At 44.5% G+C, this 23,195-nt stretch overlaps 1 protein-coding gene across 1 annotated transcript in view; it reads left to right on the forward strand.

Annotated features, from left to right (window-relative positions):
• The window catches only part of doc2b (double C2-like domains, beta), a gene marked incomplete at both ends in the record, with an annotated part of 256,747 nt that overhangs the window by 97,686 nt on the left and 135,866 nt on the right, over positions 1-23,195 (forward strand). Inside the window, 1 exon segment of the mRNA XM_080528763.1 lies at positions 21,192-21,215. Coding sequence (XP_080384889.1) covers positions 21,192-21,215 — 24 coding nt within the window.

Below are 23,195 nucleotides of genomic sequence, written 5' to 3' on the forward strand. Positions count from 1 at the left end.
TTACCGAGCCAAGAGACTTGGTGTAGAGGGAGAAGAGTAGGGGCCCTAGGACGGAACCCTGGGGAACTCCAGTGGAGAGGGTTCGTGGAGAAGATAGCGATTCTCTCCAGGTCACCTGGTAGGAGCGGCCCGCCAGGTAGGAAGAAAACCAGGAGTGTGCGGTGCCAGAGATGCCCAGGTCTGAGAGGATGGAGAGAAGGATCTGGTGATTGACTGTGTCGAAGGCAGCAGACAGGTCAAGGAGAATGAGAACAGAGGAGAGGGAGGAAGCTTGGGCAGAGTGGAGGGCTTCCGTGACAGCAAGGAGCGCAGTCTCAGTGGAATGCCCAGCCTTGAAGCCGGATTGGTGGGGGTCTAAGTGATCCATCTTCCGGAGATAGTCAGTCAGTTGTTTAGATTCCGCGCGTTCAAGGGTTTTGGAAGGGAAGGAGATAAGGGATACCGGTCTGTAATTGTGGACAGATGATGGGTCAAGGGTAGGTTTCTTGAGGAGAGGCTTGACTCTGGCTATTTTGAAGGCCGCTGGGACAGATCCAGTGGATAGGGAGGAGTTGATTAGGGTGGTAAGGTAAGGAAGGATGTCGGCGGAAATGGATTGGAGAAGGGGGGAGGGGATGGGGTCAAGAGGGCATGTGGTTGCCCGCTTTGATGTGATAAGTGTGAGAATCTCATCAGGGGAGAGGGGGGAAAAAGATGACAATCCAGAGACCGAGTGTCGAGGGGAGAGTTTGGAAGGGGTGTTAGCATTGTTAGTGGGAACAGTGTTAGCATTGTTAGTGGGAGGAGGGAGCGGTGGGGGGAGAAAGGTGCTGCTGATGTCGTCCACCTTTTTTTCAAAGTAGGTGACAAAGTCATCGGCGGACAGGGAGGAAGGAGGAGGGGGAGGAGGTGGATTAAGGAGTGAAGAGAAAGTGGAGAACAGTTTTCTAGGATTAGAGGCAGAAGAATGTATTTTTGAATGATAGTAGGATGTTTTAGCAGCTGATGCCGAGGAGGCGTAGTTGGCAAGGAGAGAGTGATAGAGGTTAAGGTCATCAGAAAGGCCAGTTTTTCTCCATTTCCTCTCAGCTGCTCTGAGCTCTAGTCTACAAGCATGTAGCGTTTCAGAGAGCCAGGGAGCTCGAGGAGAGGATCGAGCTGGCTTCAAGGTTAGTGGACAGAGGGTGTCGAAGGATGAGGTGAGAGCGGACAGGAGGGTTGAGGATGCCGCATCAGTGGATAGAAGGGAGAAGGATTCGACAGAGGGTAGGGAGGATAGGACAGAAGAAGAGAGGGTGATGGGGGACAGGGTACGTAGGTTACGACGAGAGGGTCTTAAGTGGTTAGAGGCTGAGAGGGAAGAGGAAGTTTTGAGGGGAAGGGAGAAGGATATAAAGTGGTGATCAGAAACTGGAAGAGGGGTAACGGTAAGGTTGGAAGTGTGGGAAGATCTGGTGAAGACAAGGTCGAGCTGATTGCCTGCCTTATGAGTCGGAGGAGAGGGGGACAGGGTAAGGCCGAAGGAGAGGAGAAGGTCAAGTACTCCAGATAAGAGAAGCTTCTCAGATTGGAAATTGAAGTCACCTAATAGTACGAGCGGAGTGCCATCATCAGGGAAGGAGCTGAGAAGGCCATCCATCTTGTTGGGAATTTGTATTAAAATAACTAGAAGTGATAAATCATGTACTATGTGCTCATTTAAATAATATGTGACTGAGGTCAGTTGAGAACAATAGGAAGGTCACGCAAAGCCAAAAGAGAGGTTCTGTTTGTGAGCGACAAGAAGACAAGCTCCTGACTAAAAGAACGTTTTATGATTCAAACTGCCTGTAAATTACTTATTTTTACCTATGTGCTAACAACCATTTTATACCTGCTGTTATGATATTCTATTTTTCTGTACTGATTTTATACTTTCATAACTAATGATTAATGATAAGTCTATTCTTCTATACTGTATTTTAACTTGTTAATCGAATCCTAACTCATAGGACTGTGTAAACTCAACAGTTATGTTTTCACAAGCCATTCTGATAAGGACACTGACTCGCTCTGTGCTCACACAAGTACGTAGATCACCATGACAACGGGAGGCCACAAGAAGAAGATAACACACAGAGAGAAGTTGAAGGCCACATTCCTAACTAAAACACTTGCTCGCAGCTGCAACAGATTTTATGCTGAGAATTAAAAAAACTAACAGGGGGGGGACAGCCCAGCCCCACAATGTTAAATCAAATGGATAAAGGACTATGTACGAAGGCGAGAGGGACTCTTGTTTGGTGGAGCTTCTGCAGTTAACTTGTTGACGGCTAGCTGATACGGGCCTGCAGAGGTGAAACTAGATGGGACCACTTTTCCATGGAAATGAACTATTATTGCTTGCTGATGTGCTTGAATAAATATTATCTTAATGAACAGTTCAGTAGTGGTGCCTAATATTTGATTGGATCATATTATCTTAAGAAGTGATATCAAGGACGTCTCGTTGAGATTAAACGAACTCGCTTGTAAGTGACGACTCAATTAAATCGATTCTGGAGAAGTTAAACGCCTTACAATCTCGCCTAGGAAGTCACCGAGCTGGCCTGGGGGGCGATAGATGACGACAATGTGGAGTTTGACCGGGGAGGAGACAAAAGCAGCATGAAATTCAAAGGAGGATGTAGACAAGTGTGCCAGGGGAAGGACAGTGTGTGACCACTTGGGCGAGATGAGGAGTCCTGTGCCTCCCCCTCGACCAGAGGGTCTCGGGGAATGAGAAAAGGAGTAGGCGGCAGAGAGGGCTGCCGGTGTAGCTGTGTTTTCTGGTGTGATCCAGGTTTCAGTGAGAGCAAGGAAATTGAGGGCCATAAGAGATGCATAAGCTGAGATAGCGTCAGCTTTCCGGACCGCCGACTGGCAATTCCAGAGACCGCCTGCGGCGATAAAGTCATGGTCAGTAGAAAGAGGAGGGTAGATGAGATTGGAAGGTTTGCGAGGGGGGATGTAGCATCTAGGTGTCCTCCTGAGTGTCAGAAGAACAGGGATAGGGAGAAAGCACATTGTGGCAAAAGTCTGTAGAGGGGAAGAGGGCTAAGGAACCAACAGAACTAGGAGTAGCTAAGCGCACTCAGTAGACCGGAGTGACTTGAGAAGACAGCAGCAACACTACAAACAACTGGAAGAGAAGGTACTTAGTACCCTGGCTTCTGGCTTCCTCTCAGGCCTTCCTCGATGGACTCCCACAGATAGACTCCCGTATTGTTGTCATGAGTCTTGACTCCCACAGATAGACTCCCGTCTTGTTGTCATGAGTCTTGACTCCCACAGATAGACTCCCGTCTTGTTGTCATGAGTCTTGACTCCCACAGATAGACTCCCGTCTTGTTGTCATGAGTCTTGACTCCCACAGATAGACTCCCGTATTGTTGTCATGAGTCTTGACTCCCACAGATAGACTCCCGTCTTGTTGTCATGAGTCTTGACTCCCACAGATAGACTCCCGTCTTGTTGTCATGAGTCTTGACTCCCACAGATAGACTCCCGTCTTGTTGTCATGAGTCTTGACTCCCACAGATAGACTTCTGTCTTGTTGTCATGAGTCTTGACTCCCACAGATAGACTCCCGTCTTGTTGTCATGAGTCTTGACTCCCACAGATAGACTTCCGTCTTGTTGTCATGAGTCTTGACTCCCACAGATAGACTCCCGTATTGTTGTCATGAGTCTTGACTCCCACAGATAGACTCCCGTCTTGTTGTCATGAGTCTTGACTCCCACAGATAGACTCCCGTCTTGTTGTCATGAGTCTTGACTCCCACAGATAGACTCCCGTCTTGTTGTCAAGAGTCTTGACTCCCACAGATAGACTCCCGTCTTGTTGTCATGAGTCTTGACTCCCACAGATAGACTCCCGTCTTGTTGTCATGAGTCTTGACTCCCACAGATAGACTCCCGTCTTGTTGTCATGAGTCTTGACTCCCACAGATAGACTCCCGTATTGTTGTCATGAGTCTTGACTCCCACAGATAGACTCCCGTCTTGTTGTCATGAGTCTTGACTCCCACAGATAGACTCCCGTCTTGTTGTCATGAGTCTTGACTCCCACAGATAGACTCCCGTCTTGTTGTCATGAGTCTTGACTCCCACAGATAGACTTCTGTCTTGTTGTCATGAGTCTTGACTCCCACAGATAGACTCCCGTCTTGTTGTCATGAGTCTTGACTCCCACAGATAGACTTCCGTCTTGTTGTCATGAGTCTTGACTCCCACAGATAGACTCCCGTATTGTTGTCATGAGTCTTGACTCCCACAGATAGACTCCCGTCTTGTTGTCATGAGTCTTGACTCCCACAGATAGACTCCCGTCTTGTTGTCATGAGTCTTGACTCCCACAGATAGACTCCCGTCTTGGTGTCAAGAGTCTTGGTGTCAGGAGGCTGTCGCAGAGGCTGTCGCTCTCAGACAGGCCAGATATTAATGGAGACTCAGTAATTGCTAACAACTAGCAGGCTTGTAGCCCCTCCCACTAACGACCACTAATGCCGACTGACAGGTGTTCTCACTAGTCTCATGTATGAGGCAAATGTCCCCTGGTCTATTCCATATATACAGGACAGAGGCTCCTCCTACTTGCAGATTAGCACCTACTTGGCTCAGGGGGGCTAGTGGTTTCACTAGAGTTATTCTGCCAGGCTTTGTCTTTTAAAATAGACAGTTACAACACTATCACTTACTAAACAACTTACAACTTTAAACTATTAAACTTCATAAACAACACAGGTATCCACTATAAGTAGTCCAGGTTAATAGAAGTAGTCTTACTTACTCAGAATGCAGAGAGATGAGTCCACTGCTTAGGTTTCAAAATGTATATGGACCATGGCCTACAGTGCACACATAAGCCCATGTCGGCATGAGTTTGAATCCAGTCCATTCCCTGCTGAAGTGCCCCCTCCTGTTGATGTTCCTGTCTTCACTGTCTCTAACCCTAACCCAATAAAAAATACATATATGAGAAAATAATAATAATAATAATAATAATAATCTTAAAAATACAACAGCCTTGAACCCCCATATTGGAGACAAACCCTCTTGGAACTACCCCAAGTATCTTTATAAGCATCCGGGTAAAAACCCACTCACCAATGTCTGAGTGTGTTCTCAGAACAAACACGGCCATTGATTGATGGCGGGACTGGGTCACAAACCCCCCTGAATGTTGATAATCAAAGTTCAGTTCGGACCCGCCAGAATGACCCATGCTCTTACATCTGGGCTGTGTTTTTCCCCCAGATGGGGGCCTCTGTCCCTTCTCCTGGCTGTTCAGATGACTAACCCATCTCCCTGCTGCCCTCAGACAGGCCTATGGTCTTCTATCTGGGCTGTGTTATTCCCTGTTAGATAGTTGTGTCATTCTTCCACAGCAACAGGTTTCAGTATGCGATGAGATGAAATAAAGGACATCTTTTGGAGAGGGCTTTATTTGATCTAACAGTTCGCATTGTCCTTTCTCTCTCGGTTAGGTTCTTTCTCCTCCCAGCGCTTATACCAGAGATTGTCTTTGAATGTGTCCTTGAGAGACCCTAGGTCCTAGGTTGCTATGGTAACCAATACCCTGACCCCCCCCCCCCTCTCTCTCTCTCTCTCTCTCTCTCCCTCCCCTAGTATCTGGTTTTCAGAACATCTACTAATAATGCGTTGTGTTTTTATGGCCTACTAGGAAATGGCAGGCAGCGATACAAGGTTTACACATATACAATCACCCACCGAACACTTTATTAGGAACACAGTACACACATGTACACCTCATTCATTCAGGTGGTGTAATGGTGTGGGGAATGTTTTGTTGACACACTTTGGGCCTGTTAATACCAATCAATTATCGCTTGAATGCCACAGCCTATTTGAGTATTGTTGCTGATCATGTGCATCCCTTCATGGCCACAATGTACCCATCTTCTAATGGCAGCACGATAAAAGTAAAAGCAAAGAAAAAGTCATCTTAAACTGATTTCATGAACATGACAATGAGTTCAGTGTTCTTCAGTGGCCTTCCCAGTCACCAGATCTGAATTCAATAGAACACCTTTGGGTAGAACGGGAGATTCACAGCTTGAAAGAATACCTGAAAAATCATCATGGACCAGAATCTCAAAGGAATGTTTCCAACATCTTGTGGAAATAATGGCACAAAGAATTGAGGCTGTTTTGAGAGCAAAAGGGAGGCCCTACCCTACCTATTACCCTATTAGTATAGCGTTCCTAATAAAGTGTTCAGTGAGTGTAGAATATTGTACAATTCTATCATCCCCCAGATGGGCACCTCTGTCCTTTGACCTGGCGGCTTAGACAGCTCGCCTGTCTCCCTGCTCCCTCTGACAGGCCCTGCTGCATGTAAATCAACAGACTCCATTTGGCCAGAGGCTTCCTTCCTGTTAATATTTCATTAGCGCCCTCGCCAAGATGTGAGCCCGTCTGTTGATAGAAGGTGAAGGTCTATCTCCCTGGTGCATTATGAAATAGTTATTTGTTGGAAGGAAGAGGTGAATAGCCTGAACACTGTTTGTTTTGGAAGGCTTTTTTGATTGGACCTCGTTATGGATCTGGAGGATTGTTTTGAGCCCCCTGCGTCGATGCACCTGTTATTTGATAGCTGGAGTCGACAGGAGTCTACTGAGCTTGTTTTGATGCGCCGTGCATCCAGACTCTACAGAGTCAATGATTGCCTCGGGGGGCGGAAAAGCTGCCTTTCAAACCGATCACAGCGGACAACATGGCAACATCTAAAATCCCTTTCAATTAAGTCAGAGGTCCACTTCATGCTGGGGGTGACAAGCCATGATCACAATCAAGGCACCTGCCAGTCAAAGAGAAGAAACGTGTCTTATTTTATGACAGATCCCCTAGTCTATAAAGGGACTGGTGATGACATACAGTATTATTCACATTACACTCCAGCATTCCACCTCCAGAAGCTTTCAGTGAAGCTAGCCTGTGCCGTGTGTATGGTTTGTGATTATGTATAGCATAAATGGAAGATCCCCCTCTCTAGTATGGAACCTCTTACCTCTTAGTGTTGGCTTTTGGTGTTTAAGAGATATGATGGTCTCTCCGTATCGTAGTCTCTGCGTTGTGTTTGTTCCAACGATTCTCTGTGAAGTCACAGCTTTCGCACAGTACACATTCTTTCACAACTGGTAGACGTTTCCACACGGGTTGCACCTTGTCTATAAGATAATGGATTGATTTGACGGATTGATTGATTTTAAGTGTAGCGTACAGGGTTCAAATATACAGCTCTTTCTCCAGCTTACAGTCCAGCTTCCAGTAGTGCAAGTGCAACGACGAACCTAGACAAGAGGACATTAAATACTCTTCGTTAGTAATACAATCTCGTTCGTTAGTAATACAATCTCATATCAGAAAGGCACAGACTACAAGCTAATCGTCCCTCCTGTTGCCATAGCATTCCAATGGGTGCTGCTCTTGTCTAACCCTCAACATACAGATAAAGGCTGCATAGTGCCACTGTGTCTAGAATTGGCAGTTTATCTGTTTTTTTAAAACATGGGTCATGTTATTGAAAAACCTGGCCTTCATCACAGTATCTTTCCTGATGACGTAAGCCGTAAGGTATGAGCAATGAGCTATTCTCACCACTATTTAAGCCACACATACAATCGGTTAAGTATTGAACAGATCTTTTACTAGACAGACTAGGAACATACCCTCTTTGGAGTTATACAGTGTTGTGCTCTCTATACAGTCATTGGAAAAGCCTTTATGCAGACAATGGAGCGTCCATTCCACATCACTACTTTGGAATGATTGACCACAGTTTGAATCAGGTCCACGGAGAACCTGTGTTCTTTGTTATTTTCATTGGGATACAATGAGCCCCCGTCAGTCATACGATAACACACGTAACCCTGGATCCTAGCGACCGGTGCTGCGAGGCTTAGGCAGACAGAGACACATTGTTCACCTGCCCCTCGTTGGAGTCCTGTCATCCTGTCTAGCTCTGCCCTCTTTCCCAGGGTCCTCTCCCCACTTATTTAAAATGAAGCAAATAAGAAAATAGCTTTTTGTCAATTTGGTCCCTTTGCCGCAAATTGATTGAAGTGGGAGCACATGCTCGTCCAGCCTCTGTCTAGACAGGGTTAGGGTTAGGAGGGTCTGATTAGGGTTAGGGTTAGGAGGGTCTGATTAGGGTTAGGGTTAGGAGGGTTGCAGAGAGAGCACAGCAAAAAGTAAGTACGACAAAGTAAGTAGTAAGTAGGTAAAAGTAAAAAGAAGGTTGGTGGCTCCATCTCCCCATCCACAACCTGGCCGTCATCCTCTACTCCACCCTCTCCTTCCAGTCACACATCAAATCCATCACCAAATCGGCGTTCTTCCACCTCAAAAACATTGCCAGACTCCGACCTTCCCTCTCTTGACTCCGTAACCCGAAACCCTCGTCCACGCCTTCGTCACCTCCCGCCTGGACTATTGCAATGGAGTCCTTCGGAGTTCGGGGTTCCCAGCAAAGCCCTGGACAGGCTCCAGTATGTTTGGGGTTCCCAGCAAAGCCCTGAGCAGGCTCCAGTATGTTCGGGGTTCCCAGCAAAGCCCTGGACAGGCTCACCACCCCCACCCTCATTCACCTCCACTCCAATCCTCCTTCTCACCTACAAATCCCTCCACGGATGCGCCCCCCAGTACCTAACTGACCATCTCTGCCAACATACCCCATCCTGGAACCTGCGGTCTTCAGACATGGGTCTGCTTTACACACTCCGCATCATTTTTACATTTACATTTTTGGCATTTAGTAGACGCCTTATTCCAAAGTGACTTACAATCGATACTTGCGGAGCCAGTGTAGTGAAGAGACGTGACCGGGCAGCATGACTGCCGTGTTGTCATAGAGGTGGTGGGGCCAGTCGGCCAGCAGAGGTGGAGGAGCGGAGTGAACGGGCTGATGTTTGGGGGGTGACCATTGCCTGCAGGTAGGCAGGGGCTGTCCGTTTTGCTGCCTGGTAGGCAAGCACCAGGGTCTTGAATCTGATGCAAGCTGCTATCGGGAGCCAGTGCAGGGTGCGAAGGAGGGGGGTAACATTTGGGGAGATTGAACACCAGATGGGCAGCAGCATTCTGGATGTGCTGCAGAGGTCTGATGGCGGAGGCGGGGAGCCCGGCCAGGAGTGCGTTGCAGTAGTCAAGGCGGGAGATGACCAGTGACTCGGTCAAGAGTTGCGCTGCTTCTCTGGTGAGGAATGGACGGATCCGTCTGATGTTGGAAAGGAAGAATCTGCAGGAGCATGCTGTCACTGCGATGCACCAACTTACGGATCTTCGGGGACTCTCTCCCCACAGTGATCCGTAATGCCCCTACCCTGGTCACCTTCAAATCAGCCCTCAAAACTCATCTGTTTACCAAGGCCTTTGTCGCTGTCGCTGTGTTTTTTCTGTTATGACACTGACTTTCTGTCTGTAAATTCGTCCTTGGGCCTTTGTCGCTGTCGCTGTGTTTTTTCTGTTATGACACTGACTTTCTGTCTGTAAAAGCGTCCTTGGGTTTGTGAAAGGCTCTATATAAAACCAAGTGTAAAGGTTTCGGGCACAGAGGGAGGTCGACACAGAGAGAGAGTTTAGGCGTTGCCCGTTTATTGTCTTTTCGACAGGTACCACAGCACCCCTACTTGGGTGTGCTGGCGATCAAAAGTCTCGTAGCATCAAATAATAATAACAATAATCAGCCTGTGTGTGTTTGTTCACTCCCAGGGGGAACAAACACACACAGGTTAAAAAGACCATCTAGATAACGAGTCTGATTGCTGACACCTGTCCGCAATCAGCCCCGTCATCCACCCCCCACCACAGTCTGGCTCCACCTGCAGGCCAGAACGCGCAATGCTCCCCACACCAAGATATTATTATTATTATCATTATTATGATTATGATGATTATTATTATTATTAAGATTAAATATCTTAAATCAAGGCATGCATGTTTTTTGTCTGAATGCACTAGTTTTAAGATATCTTTTACTTGTTTTAAGAATTTAAATTGTCTTGTAATGTTGGCAGATAATTTTGCTTATTTTAATTAATATATCCCCCATTGTATTGCTTTTTAGTTTTTGAGAGCTGACCTTTTGCAGTGAGGCACAGAGGGAGACAGAAATAGCCGTGGGCAGTGTCAGGGGGAACACCACTTCCTGTAAAGGATGGGACATCTTCGCTGATGTCGTTGTCACTCCCCCCAGAGTCCCCCCCGCCCCCGCCCACAAACACACACACTAAACCTCAACACCCCACTGGCTCTGCAATTGGTATCAAAAACACACACACATACACAGTGAACTTTACCATCCCACCCACTCTTCAGTTGGTTTCACTCACACACATTGACCAGCTGCCTCTAATTGGGGATTATTGACTGAGTGCTTTGGACAACACTCATAGCTGTGTCGCTGCTTATGTCTGGACAGAGAGCACACACACACCTACCCCCAAACACAGACGCAAACACACACACACATATTACATACCTTGGGACTAAGTTGACGGGCGTCTTTCTTTACTTTGCCTATCTGTGATAGAAGTGATAAAACAACGGTAAACTAAACTGTTATGCTGAACAAACATGGATATTAGTCCCCCAACATAACGTTAGTGATGACAATCATCCCCAGAAGATAAGTATTGTTGATATGCCCGTTCTTGTACTTCATATATACATTTCTAGCTGAGTTTTTCTTTTACAGGATGTCTATGAGATGAGATATGTCACATTTGGCCAACGAAAAGATGCATTGTTCATGAATGACGTCGGGCTTAGCTATGTGACCTCCACTTTAAGAATGTACAGTATATAAACCCCTCAAAAAAAGTTCGGAAACGCTTTTCTTCTTGATTATTCCTCCCCTTTAATAATACCAATTGGTATTGTATTTTATATCGTTGGAAAGCCTGATTGGTCACCTTTATAATGCGGTACAACTTGTAAGGATCATACATTCATGGAATGAGTAACACAGCTAAACGTGTGGGTAGTGACCCCAAAAAAATTGCCAAAATCCCCTGCAATATTCTTCTGTTGGTATTCACTCTCGTTTTGAGCTTGAAGTGCTGGCAGGTGTATGTCAGTCACAGGTGTGTGACTGGCACCTGAATGGCACCTAATTGACAGGAATGATATTCTGGGGCCAGTGGCGATCCCACATCTCCAGAATCTGGGACCTAACTCCATCCTCCATGATGACAACGCTCGCCCCCACAGAGCCAGGATCATCACAGAGCACCTCCAGTATTTGGGAGTGGAGAGGGTGGAATGGTCTGCCGTGAGTCCAGGGGCCTCATTCATAAAAAAGTACTTGAACGTCATCTTTGACTTTGACGTAAGCACATTTTTCTAAACCGTCGTAAGCATCATTTATAAAACGAGCTGAGATGATTTCAACTTGCGTACGTGCTTCCTTCTATAAATACCAAACATACTTGGAATTGAACGCAGGTGAATGAGGTTTGTATTAACGCCCTGTGATAGCGGCTCAATTATAGCGGCTGAATGAAGCCAAGTGCTATAATATAATATAATACAGACAGTACATAATATACATAATATTATTATATATTATGTACTGTCTGTATTATATTATATTATAGCACTTGGCTTCATTCAGCCGCTATTTGAGCCGCTATCACAGGGCGTTAATACTATATTATAGGGTAGGCGTGCGTCTGGAAGCGGGAGAGGGCAGTAATACCACGTTCATTGATAAAATGACATAAGGGATGGAAAGAGGGGATGGCAGTTTTAGACGGGGGATGATTTGGACTGTTTTTATTTCAGGGGGGGTGCCATTCCCCCTCATCCCAACTCAACTCGAAATTCAGTATCATTTAGCGCGTGGCCGGGCAAGGTCCGTTCTGGAGCGCGTATATAGGCATGTTGAAGAGAGATAGACAGCTCCGGAGGGATATAAAGAAAGACTGAAATACAATCATAAACATTAGTTCCCTTTCAATCTTGAATTAAACTAATTTTCTCGGCTGATAACAACATCGTTAATTTTATTACGAGCCACTTGCATGAATGACAGTAGGCAGAGCGTCTCACATGGCTGTAATAACTGCATAACCAGTAGGTGATTTGCGTACGCAAGTCGAAAACACAACGTAGAGATTTGATCGTTTTCACGTTCAAATCGACTCACGTTGAAATTGTATAAATCACTACGTTGACGTGGATTTCTGCGTATGACACGGGTAAGATCAAAATTTGATCTAAGCACGTTCTATAAATGAGGCCCCAGACCTCAATCCAATTGAACACTTGTGGGATCAGCTTGGGCGTGCTGTACGTGCCAGAGTGACCAACGCAACCATGTTGGCTGACTTGCGGCAAATCCTAGTTGAGGAATGGGATGCCGTCCCACAGCAGTGTGTGACCAGGCTGGTGACCAGCATGAGGAGGAGGTGCCAAGCTGTTGTGACTGCATATGGATCTTCCACACACTACTGAGGTCCCTGACAATGTAAATTTAATAAAGTGTAAAAATGGCCAATATGTGTTGTTTTTTCCTTATTACTGTGGGAGAGTGCAATCATCCAATCCACCAACCAACTCAAAACGAGAGTGAATACCAACAGAAGAATATTGGGGATTTTGGCAAATATTTTTGGGCCGCTACCCACACGTTTAGCTGTGTTGCTCATTCCACGAATGCATGATCCTTACAACGTACCTCGTTGTAAAGGTGACTAATCAGGCTTTCCAACGATATAAAATACAATACCAATTGGTATTATTAAAGGGGAGGAATAATCAACAAAACATTTGTTTTTGAGGGGTTTATATATATATATATATATATATACTGTATATATACAGTATATAGAGAGAGAGAGAGTATGACTCCAGTGTTGTGGTTGGGGAGAAGGTTTATGGGAGAAGTTGTCACTATGAATGAAGGGCTGTTGCAGTCAGGCGGTATTAGGAAGCCATCGGGAAGAGAGGATCGCTCTCACAGGACCAGACAGGATTACGGGGGTATTACACGACCACGGGCCAAATCAAATAATGGGACGGTTGTAATCGCACTCAGAATGTCACTTAATAAAGCACACAACATGTGTCGTTGCAGGGATTTGCTCAGGAGTTGCGTAAGACTGAAATGCATTTCAATCACTTTGAGGCTCCCGTGACATCATAATGCTGTAACCGATATGCATTCTCACAGGATGTGCGTGTGCGTGTGTGTGTGTGTGTGTGTGTGTGTGTGTGTGTGTGTGTGTGTGTGTGCATGTGTGCGTGTGTGCTTGAGTGTGTGTATGCGCCTGTGTGGATGTGTGTGTGCCTGTGTGTGTGCTTGAGTGTTTGAGTGTGTGAGTGTGTGTGTGTGTGTGTGTGTGTGTGTGTATGTGTGTGTGTGTGTAGGGGTGACTCACTGGAGATGGCAATCTCAGTGAATCCTTTTTAACAGAGTAAATTAATCTACTGTGGGAGACATCTAGTTCAACAGATTCATTCTGTGTCACGGGTGTGTGACAAGCCTATCTCCCCCTGTCCAGTCGTCCTATGTGGTGTCATGACAACAGAATGAGAGACTGCAGAATGGCTGTATATTGTTGTCAGGGTCAGGTCCTTGACATATCAAGTCATGGCCACCGTAGATGAAAACCTTGGCAGGTGAGGAGCCAATGGCATCGCACAGAATCAGCAATCCCAACCACCGGTCGGAGAGCGGTGATAAGTCTTGATTTTAGTGGCACCAGAACCATGTAATGTGCACTCGTAGGGCCATGGGCTCAGAGCATTTCGAAAACAGGCTTTGGTGGTGGTCCTGACTAAAAAAACATGCGCACACACACACACACACACACACACACACTCACCACACACTCACACACTCACACACTCAAGCATACGCACACACACACACACACACACACACACACACACACACACTCACACATACAGGCACACACACATGCACACAGGCGCACACGCACACACACACACTCACACACTCAAGCGCACACACACACACACACACACACACGCACACACACACACACACACACACACACCTCGTTCAATTAAAGTCACCTGTGCTGTGACCTTTGGGTACTTTGACTGCTCTGAAGGGGTCACACTCATTAGCATCACCAACAGCGGCTAAGTCACCCGCAGAGAGGGGTTTCTCTCAACGACACACCTACAGACATTTTGATGCTGTGAAACGAGCCGTTGACCGAAAGAGCAGAACACTCCATTTAAACACGCCCCCGCACACAGACAATCCATTTACCAAGACAACCACTGGAATGGAAAATCAGTATGTGGGGCATTAGAAGTAAGAGGGGGTCAACATTACATACAACATTGTATGTGTGGTCCATAGTCGCTAAAAATCAACTACACTGGATATTGTACAGTATATCAAGCAGAAATGTACTGGTCTGTTCTCTCTCTCTCTCTCTCTCTCTCTCTCTCTCTCTCTCTCTCTCTCTCTCTCTCTCTCTCTCTCTCTCTCTCTCTCTCTCTCTCTCTCTCTCTCTACAGAGACCAATATACAGAATGATCTATGGTTCCCCAGTTACTACACAGATGGGATTTTGATTGGTTCTAGGTTTAAAGAGATATATAATGAATGAATGAATGGTCTTTATTGTCATTGATATAGTACAGGTACCAAACAACGAAATTTGGGAGGGGGGGGGAAAAAAACAAAAAAACTAAACAAGAAGGGAAAGGAGCTGGTTTACATAAATAAAGGCTATGTACACTATCCACTATACTATACTATACAAATAAAACACTGTGCTGTACTCTATGCTATGCTATACCTATTCTAACATTTCCTATTCTCTGAACCTTATGTACCCTAGGGTTGTCATATTGCACATAGTGTTATTGCACATTCATTTAAAGTGTCGCAGTTTGCAGGTTTGAAATGTACACATTTGTGTTTCAGTATTACACTTGATTTCAATCTAGTAGCTGCCATCAATTTGTCTAGATTGTCCAGGGCCTAGAACCTAGGTCTTTGCTGTGTTCAGGGCCTGAATGGCCCTGGGGTAGAAGCTGAGCTTCAGTCTGTTTGTCCTTGCGAACATGGTCCTGAACCACCTGTTCGAGGGCAGCCGAGCAAAGTGTTCGTACCCAGGGTGGGATGGGTCTCTGGAGATCTTGGAGGCCTTCCTGAGGCAGCGTGTGTTGTACAGCTCTTCCAGAACATAACATGTGGAGAGAAGCGATTGAGTCAATTCCCTTATTGACTCAGTTCTAATTTTTACTACCTGAGCTCTATCAAAGAACTGTCTCTCCTCTGCCCTGACCTGTCCTGCACTTTGGAAAATTGTTGGATTTGGAGCAGTCTTCTTAAAACAGCTCATTAACAAAGAATTAAACGTGGCTAAATTGATGTTTAATTGAACCTCCAGGCAGCATATTAATTTGGTAGTTAATGAAATGATACGCTCATTATTTGTGTTGCCTTCGGTGCCATGGTATTATGTATTAGTATGTGTCACACTGGATTATTTTTAGTGTCATATCGAAAGTGCAACTTTTCTTTTAAGATAGAATTTGGAAATGTTAATTAAAACAACCTTTACGAGGCCAACTTCATTTCAAGGTTGATAATGTTTCAACACTGGCAAATTGGCCCTGCAGCTTTTCGCCGTGAAACACAAACTCACACCTCATTTGACTACATTGGTTTTTTTCAGTGAGTAATTGTATTCACGCTCAATACAATGTTTACAGTATACTGTAAATAAAATGCTACACACTAAACTACACACTAAAAGACATAGTCTTTTTTTTATTTTAACAGGAGTTTAGTGTGTAGTTCAGCATTTTATTTATATTATCTCACTCTTCCTTTTTTTCTTTCCAGTTATTAAAACATGCCCATATGGTGTCATTGACATGACCAACTCATTTGTCTTAGCTTATTCTATACATACATACATATATAGATACATACAGTGCCTTGCAAAAGTATTCACCCCCCTAGGCTTTTTACCTATTTTATTACATTACAACCTGTAATTTCAGAATTTTATTTGATGAATCTGCACAAAATAGTGTTAGTTTTTAAATGAAATGAGAAATATATATAAAAAAAGAAATTTAAAAAATAAAGAACTGAAAATTGGCATGTGCATATGTATTCACCCCCTTTGTTATGAAGCCCCTAAAAACTTCTGGTGCAACCAATTACCTTCAGAAGTCACATAATTAGTGAAATGAAGTCCACTTGTATGCAATCTAAGTGTCACATGATCTGTCAGTATATACACACCTTTTCTGAAAGGCCCCAGAGGCTGCAACACCTAAGCAAGAGGCACCACCAACCAAACACTGCCATGAAGACCAAGGAACTCTCCAAACAACTCAGAGACAAAGTTGTTGAGAAGTACAAGTCAGGGTTGGGTTATAAAAAATGTTGCTTTAGCAGTATGCTTGGGGTCGTTGTCCTGCTGGAAGGTGAACCTCCATCCTAGTCTCAAATCACTTACAGACTGGTACAGGTTTTGCTCAAGAATATCCCTGTATTTAGCACCATCCATCTTTCCCTCGACTCGGACCAGTTTCCCAGTCCCTGTTGCTGAAAAACAGCCCCACAGCATGATGCTGCCACCACCATGTTTCACTGTGGGGATGGTGTTCTTGGGGTGATGGGATGTGTTGGGTGTGCGCCAGACATAGCGTTTTCCTTGATGGCCAAAAAGTTACATTTTAGTCTCATCTGACCAGAGCACCTTCCTCCATACATTTTGGGAGTCTCCGACATGCCTTTTTGCAAACTCAAAACCTGCCTTCTTATTTTTAGCTGAAAGTAATGGCTTTCTTCTGGCCACTCTTCGATAAAGCCCAGGGGCCTCATTCATAGAACGTGCTTAGATCAAATTTTGATCTTACCCGTGTCGTACGTAGAAAACCACGTCAACGTAGTGATTTATACAATTTCAACGTGAGTCGATTTGAACGTGGAAACGATCGTAGCTCGACGTCGAGTATTGACCTTGCGTACGCACATTACCTACTGGTTATGCAGAGTTATTACAGGCATGTGAGCCGCACTGGAAAAACGTTGTCTACTGTAATTCATGCGAAGTTTAAGTGGCTCGTAATAAAATTAACAATGTTGTTACCAGCCGAGAAAATTAGTTCAATTCAAGATTTAAAAGGAACTGATGTTTATGATTGTATTTCAGTCTTCCTTTATATCCCTCCGTAGCTGTCTATCTCCCCTTCAACATGCCTAGTGCGTTCCACAACGGACCTTGCCCGGCCATGCGCTAAATTATACTGGATTTTCTCCGGTGTCAGGGAGTGAGCAGCCATATAAGAATAAGACCATCTGATAAGAATAAGACCATTATATTCAGTGGCGGCTGGTGCAAAACATTTTGGGTGGGTACAGCAGTGTTTCCTCCAGGATTTTTCACATTAGTGGCGGGGGGGTCCTCTTTCAAAAAAAAATTCGCGTGCACGATTTTTTTCCCCGCGTGCACGCGCATAACACGCACACTGGCGCTCAAAACAAAGACGTAATTTCACTTTACCCACGCAATACCCACTTAAACATGTGTAAGGATACGTAACGGCGTTTTGTGACAGAACTTTCACTTTCATTCTTGAAATTCACCCCGTCTGTGTTACGATTATAGGCACTTAGCCCTCAATTACGCCAGGGAGACTGTCCCTGTAGGCTAATCTCTAATTGTCCGTCGTTTTAGATAAAGCATCTGCTAAATTGTAAAATGTAGCCTAATTTAAACCAAAAAATATAAAAACTGCTTGAAGCCTTAAAACACTCTCACGTGGGCTCTCTGAAGCTTAAAACATAATCTATTTATAAATGCCTAAAACGAATGAATTAACAACAGAAATATGATTAGGCGCATAGATTATTAATGCAACAATAATGCCCGCCACACTATCAGCTTCTCTTGGGCATCGTGTCTAGTTGCGTAAATATGTGTAGAAGATGAACAGTAAACTCTAATTTATGTGAACAGCCTGTTGTCTGTATCTTACCTTGTGCGAATGAATCTGCTCTTTACCGACGGAAAACGGGAAAGCGCTATACAGTCCAATCGATCCATAGGACAAAATCCGAGCCATCTGACGTGAAAGGATTTATGGGTTTAGACGAAATTGCTTTCCCCACTATGAGATTAAATACCGTTGGATACCGTGATTAGGGATGCTCCGATCTGGATTTTTGGGGCCGATACCGATCACCGATATTTTTCCTCAAGATCAACCGATACCGATACCGATACCGATTTTTTTAAAAATACATAACTGTAGGCCTACTGACTGGATAGCCTACATATTTTTTGCTTTTTAGACAAAAGTTTTGATCCATTAGGCACCAAGCAAACGCAGACCCATTTTTATGGCATAGTAAAAGTCTGGCCTATCACCCAGTTAGGGCCTGAAGCCCAAGTCAGTGATATGGCTGTATAAAAGACATCATAAACGTGGCCTTCATGGTTTACATACTGTTACATCCTCCTATGTTTTCTGTTCAGTTATCTGTCTTCCCCAGGGAAAAAAAAAAAAAAAAAAAAGATCGGTTTTTGCGATCGGCCATTTTTGCCGATCACCGATCGAGTCATTTGGAGTGAAATCGGCCGATTTAAATCGGTGGCCGATAAATCGGAGCATCCCTAACCGTGATCTGTGTTTGTGTGTATTACACAAAACACAAAACGAACAAAACAAATAAAAACACTTGAAGCAAACCAGCAGTATCACCGGCCCGAGTCGCTACAGAGCAGCGCCACCGGAAGTAGGAAGTGGAAGACAAATGAAAGATGGCAAACCCCAAACATCTTGTGCTGGATATACAACCAGATATTCAGGACGCACATTTTTGCGCACCGGCCAAGAAATAGACACAGCCAATTGGAGCGCTGCTACAGCTCACGTGTAAGCCAAAAGTATTTGCAGTGCCATAGACTTGCATTGACCGGCGCCCCGCGTCCTCCCCCTATGTATTTTAACAGTGAATTTTACACACACACAGATAAAAATGTTTATTGTATTGGAGGATTTTTAATGAATGCTGATAGGCGCCGACAGAATATCAGCCGCATTTTGTGAATAAACAATGTTTATTTTATTTTTTTACTTTTACAAATCGCAACTAGGAAGTGAAGGTGGGGGCGGCGCCCCAGCGCCCTCTATCGGCCAGCCGCCACTGATTATATTATTAAAGTATAAGCAGCACTCGAGTTGAGGCCTGAAATAAAAACAGTCAAAATCGCCCCCCTCTTTCCATACTTAATGTCATTTTATCAATGAACGTGGTATTACTGCTATTTCAAGGTGCGAGGGGGCACGCACACATGCAATTACATTTTTACCAAGTTACTGACACTGAAGTCACTGACGCTGAGGGGATGCTAAAATTGTCCTCTTATGATAAAATCCACCACCTCCCCTGATTTTCTTTTACAACTTGAGTAGAGTATAAGCATGTGCCTGGTTAGTTGTCATGATCAAACGTTACAAATGCAATTTACCGAGAAGCCACCCTACTCCGCCCTCTCCCACTTCCAGACGAACGCCTACCCTATATTATAGCACTTGTCTTAATTCAGCCGCTATAATTGAGTCGCTATCACAGGGCGTTAATACAAGCGTCATTCACCTGCGTTCATTTTACCTGCGTTGGTATTTATAGAAGAAAGCACGTACGCAACTTTAAACCATCTCAGCCCGTTTTATAAATAATGCTTACGTCCGTTTAGAAAAATGTGCTTACGTGAAAGTCAAAGATGACGTTCAAGTACTTTTTTTATGAATGAGGCCCCAGCTCTATGGAGTGTACGGCTAATTGTGGTCCTATGGACAGATACTCCAGTCTCTGCTGTGGAACTCTGCAGCTCCTCCAGGGTTACCTTTGGTCTCTGTGCTGCCTCTCTGATTAATGCCCCCCTTGCCCGGTCCGTGAGTTTTGGTGGGCGGCCCTCTCTTGGCAGGTTTGTTGTGGTGCCATGTTCTTTCCATTTGATTATGATGGATTTGATGGTGCTCCTGGGGATCATCAAAGATTTTGATATTTTTTAATAACCCAACCCTGACTTCTCAACAACTTTGTCTCGGAGTTGTTTGGAGAGTTCCTTGGTCTTCATGGCCGTGTTTGGTTGGTGGTGCCTCTTGCTTAGGTGTTGCAGCCTCTGGGGCCTTTCAGAAAAGGTGTGTATATACTGACAGAACATGTGACACTTAGGCTGTCTGTGAACAGGTTAAAAGTCCAGTTAACAGTGAAAGAACTAGAAGCACTTTGTTCACATCCATTTTCCTCGCTTGTGTAGCCTCGAACACCGTTGCCTGTTGTAAACATAGTAGTTACTGGTGCCAGGATATGACGTTGGAGGGAACAGCAAACAGCTGCAGTGCGCATGATCATAGAAATCTACGCGCATGATGACGTGACGAATACAAAAAGCTCCATCTATCTCGTCCACACGTCAAAAATATACGGCGAATATACAGCGTTTTTAAACATCTTCACTCTGGCAGGCGTTTTTAAACATCTTCGTTTTCAGGGGGCAAAAACTTGTTTGCGTCTGGACGAACCCCCCAAAACGAATATAAAAATCCACGTTTATCAAAAAAACGTATAGGTGTGGACAGGGCCTTAGATTGCACACAGGTAGACTTCATTTCACTAATTATGTGACTTCTGAAGGTAATTGGTTGCACCAGAGGTTTTTAGGGGCTTCATAACAAAGGGGGTGAATACATATGCACATGCCAATTTTCAGTTCTTTATTTTTTTAAATTCTTTTTTTATATATATATTTCTCATTTCATTTAAAAACTAACACTATTTGGTGCAAATTCATCAAATAAAATTCTGATTTAAAAAAATGTTTAAATTACAGGTTGTAATGTAATAAAATAGGTAAAAAGCCAAGGGGGGTGAATACTTTTGCAAGGCACTGTATATTCTATACATAGAGCTTAGGCGCAATATACCTCTTGAAAATAGGTATAGGGGCAGCATATGGTCTGCTTTTGAAAATCATGCTGTTTGGGCTATTCACATGTGGAAATACTGCACATGAAAAACCATTTCAGGTTTATTTTTGTTTTCCTAGTTTGTTGATATCATTTCTAACATCTCAATGTTGTTTTTCCTTCTCCACCCTCACGCTAATACGCACTCCTCCTGCATGTTGCTGCTTTATGTTTGATGGGCAACAGCTCCCCATCCCCAGGTATAAGAAGGTAAGGCACTGAGACCCATTTAACCCTAACCAACCATCCTTAACCTTAATACTCCAAGCCCTAACCAACCCTAACCGTAATACTCCAAGCCCTAACCAACCCTAACCGTAATACTCCAAGCCCTAACCAACCTACCTCAAACCCTAACTACACCCCAACCAACCCTAACCTTAATACTCCAAGCCCTAACCAACCTACTTCAAACCCTAACTAAACCCCAACCAACCCTAACCTTAATACTCCAAGCCCTAACCACGCTACTCCAAACTCACCAATTTGTCCTCCCCTCCCTTGATTCACACCCATCTGTTACGACCCCATATAAGGTCTAGGGATATGGGGGGAACAATTAGATAAAACCGGGGGACCAGAGGAGATGGGATAAAATAAAATAAACAATATTTATTGTAAAAGGATAACAAAAACAGGTTTCCGTGAAACACTTGAACTAAAAACTACTCTATAAAAAGAAGAGCGAATTAATATAATATAGTAATAAAGGATAGCCAAGAAAGATAGCCAAGTAAACAGTTAACAATTAAACAAGAGTAAAACAATTAACTTAATGTGACTCAAAACACAACAGACACACTCCCTCTGTATGGAGGAGTCAAAATCACACACACACTACAAGTAATAGCAACCCACCCTAGCACTCTATAGTGGTAGTTTGCGCTAACTAGAAACAAACAAACATAACTATACTATAGAAGAACACACAGTAGCAAACTATAGTAGAACACAAAGTGACAGACTAGAACTTTAACCTAAACACACAGAAGGATACTACAGCTGAACACACAGTAGCAGACTATAGTAACAGACTTAACGTTTTAACCGCAAACACAGACAAGTTGTGGAATGGCCCACTGGCACCAACTGAGTGTCTCTCCCAGGCTTTTATCTTCCACCTCCACCTTGATTGAGGGTTGAGCACAGGTGTGCCCAATCAGGCCGTCACCATGGCAATAGGCAGGGAGGAAGAACAATCACCTGAGAGAAACACAGGAAACAAACAGAACACACACAAACACACTACGGACGTAACACCATCGAAAAGTATGTTTTTTACCTAGCTGGTTGAATACAGTTTGGGTATTGTGGTGACCACCACGTAGGACCGGGTATGATGAGCACAACAAGGTAGGAACAGACACCGACAACAGGGAGCAGTTTAGCCTTGACGGCACATTTACTAAAGAATAAGCAATACAGGGAAATAAAAATCCAACTCAGGTCTCAGGAATATAAGTCACAAAAGGCCTCTGTGCCTTGGAGGCGTGTGGGGTGGGTCCATGACCAGGGGCGGCTCCGTGGGTACGGATCACAGGGGGCTTCCACTCTATGGGCTGGGGGGGGCTCTTCCCCCTTCTCTCCAAGGCCTAGGTCCAGGCCGGCCTGGCAACAGACAAACACAAGTTAGAATATTTTACTATGGAATTGCTGTGCCGGAAACCGGCCCTCACCCTCACGACGCATCTGGTTCGGTTCACCCCTCTTTCTGTGTGCTGTCTCCTCTCCTGCTTATCTGTGTCTCCCCAAGGAGGAGGCACAGGTGTGGCACATTCGGTTGACGAGTCTGTAGTTTGCTTCCCTGGCCACTGGTTGATTAGGGAATGCTGGTCAGCTGTGAACGGTTATGTTGCCAATACACCCAGTACTTTGTGGGGGTCACTACAGTATATTGTAACTATGTGTAACACTGGTGTAGTGGTGTATTAGGGTGTATAATTGTATATAATAATAATAATAATAATTGTAGCACCTTGACACATTTGAGGTTTTACAAGTCATAGAGCATACCCTATTTGAGCATAATTGTGTAGTTAGTGTGTAGTAGTTGTGTGGTAGTTAGTTTTCCCTTTAACATCCTTCATGTTGATTTCTCTCTCTCATTCTCTGTCTTTCTATCTCTGTGGGATATGACGTTGATATATTGTTGTTGAACAGAAACCATGGAATGGAGTGGCCCTTTTGCAC

This window comes from Nansenia antarctica, assembly GCF_963989245.1.
Source record: "Nansenia antarctica genome assembly, chromosome: 4".
Classification (NCBI taxonomy): Eukaryota; Metazoa; Chordata; class Actinopteri; order Argentiniformes; family Microstomatidae; genus Nansenia; species Nansenia antarctica.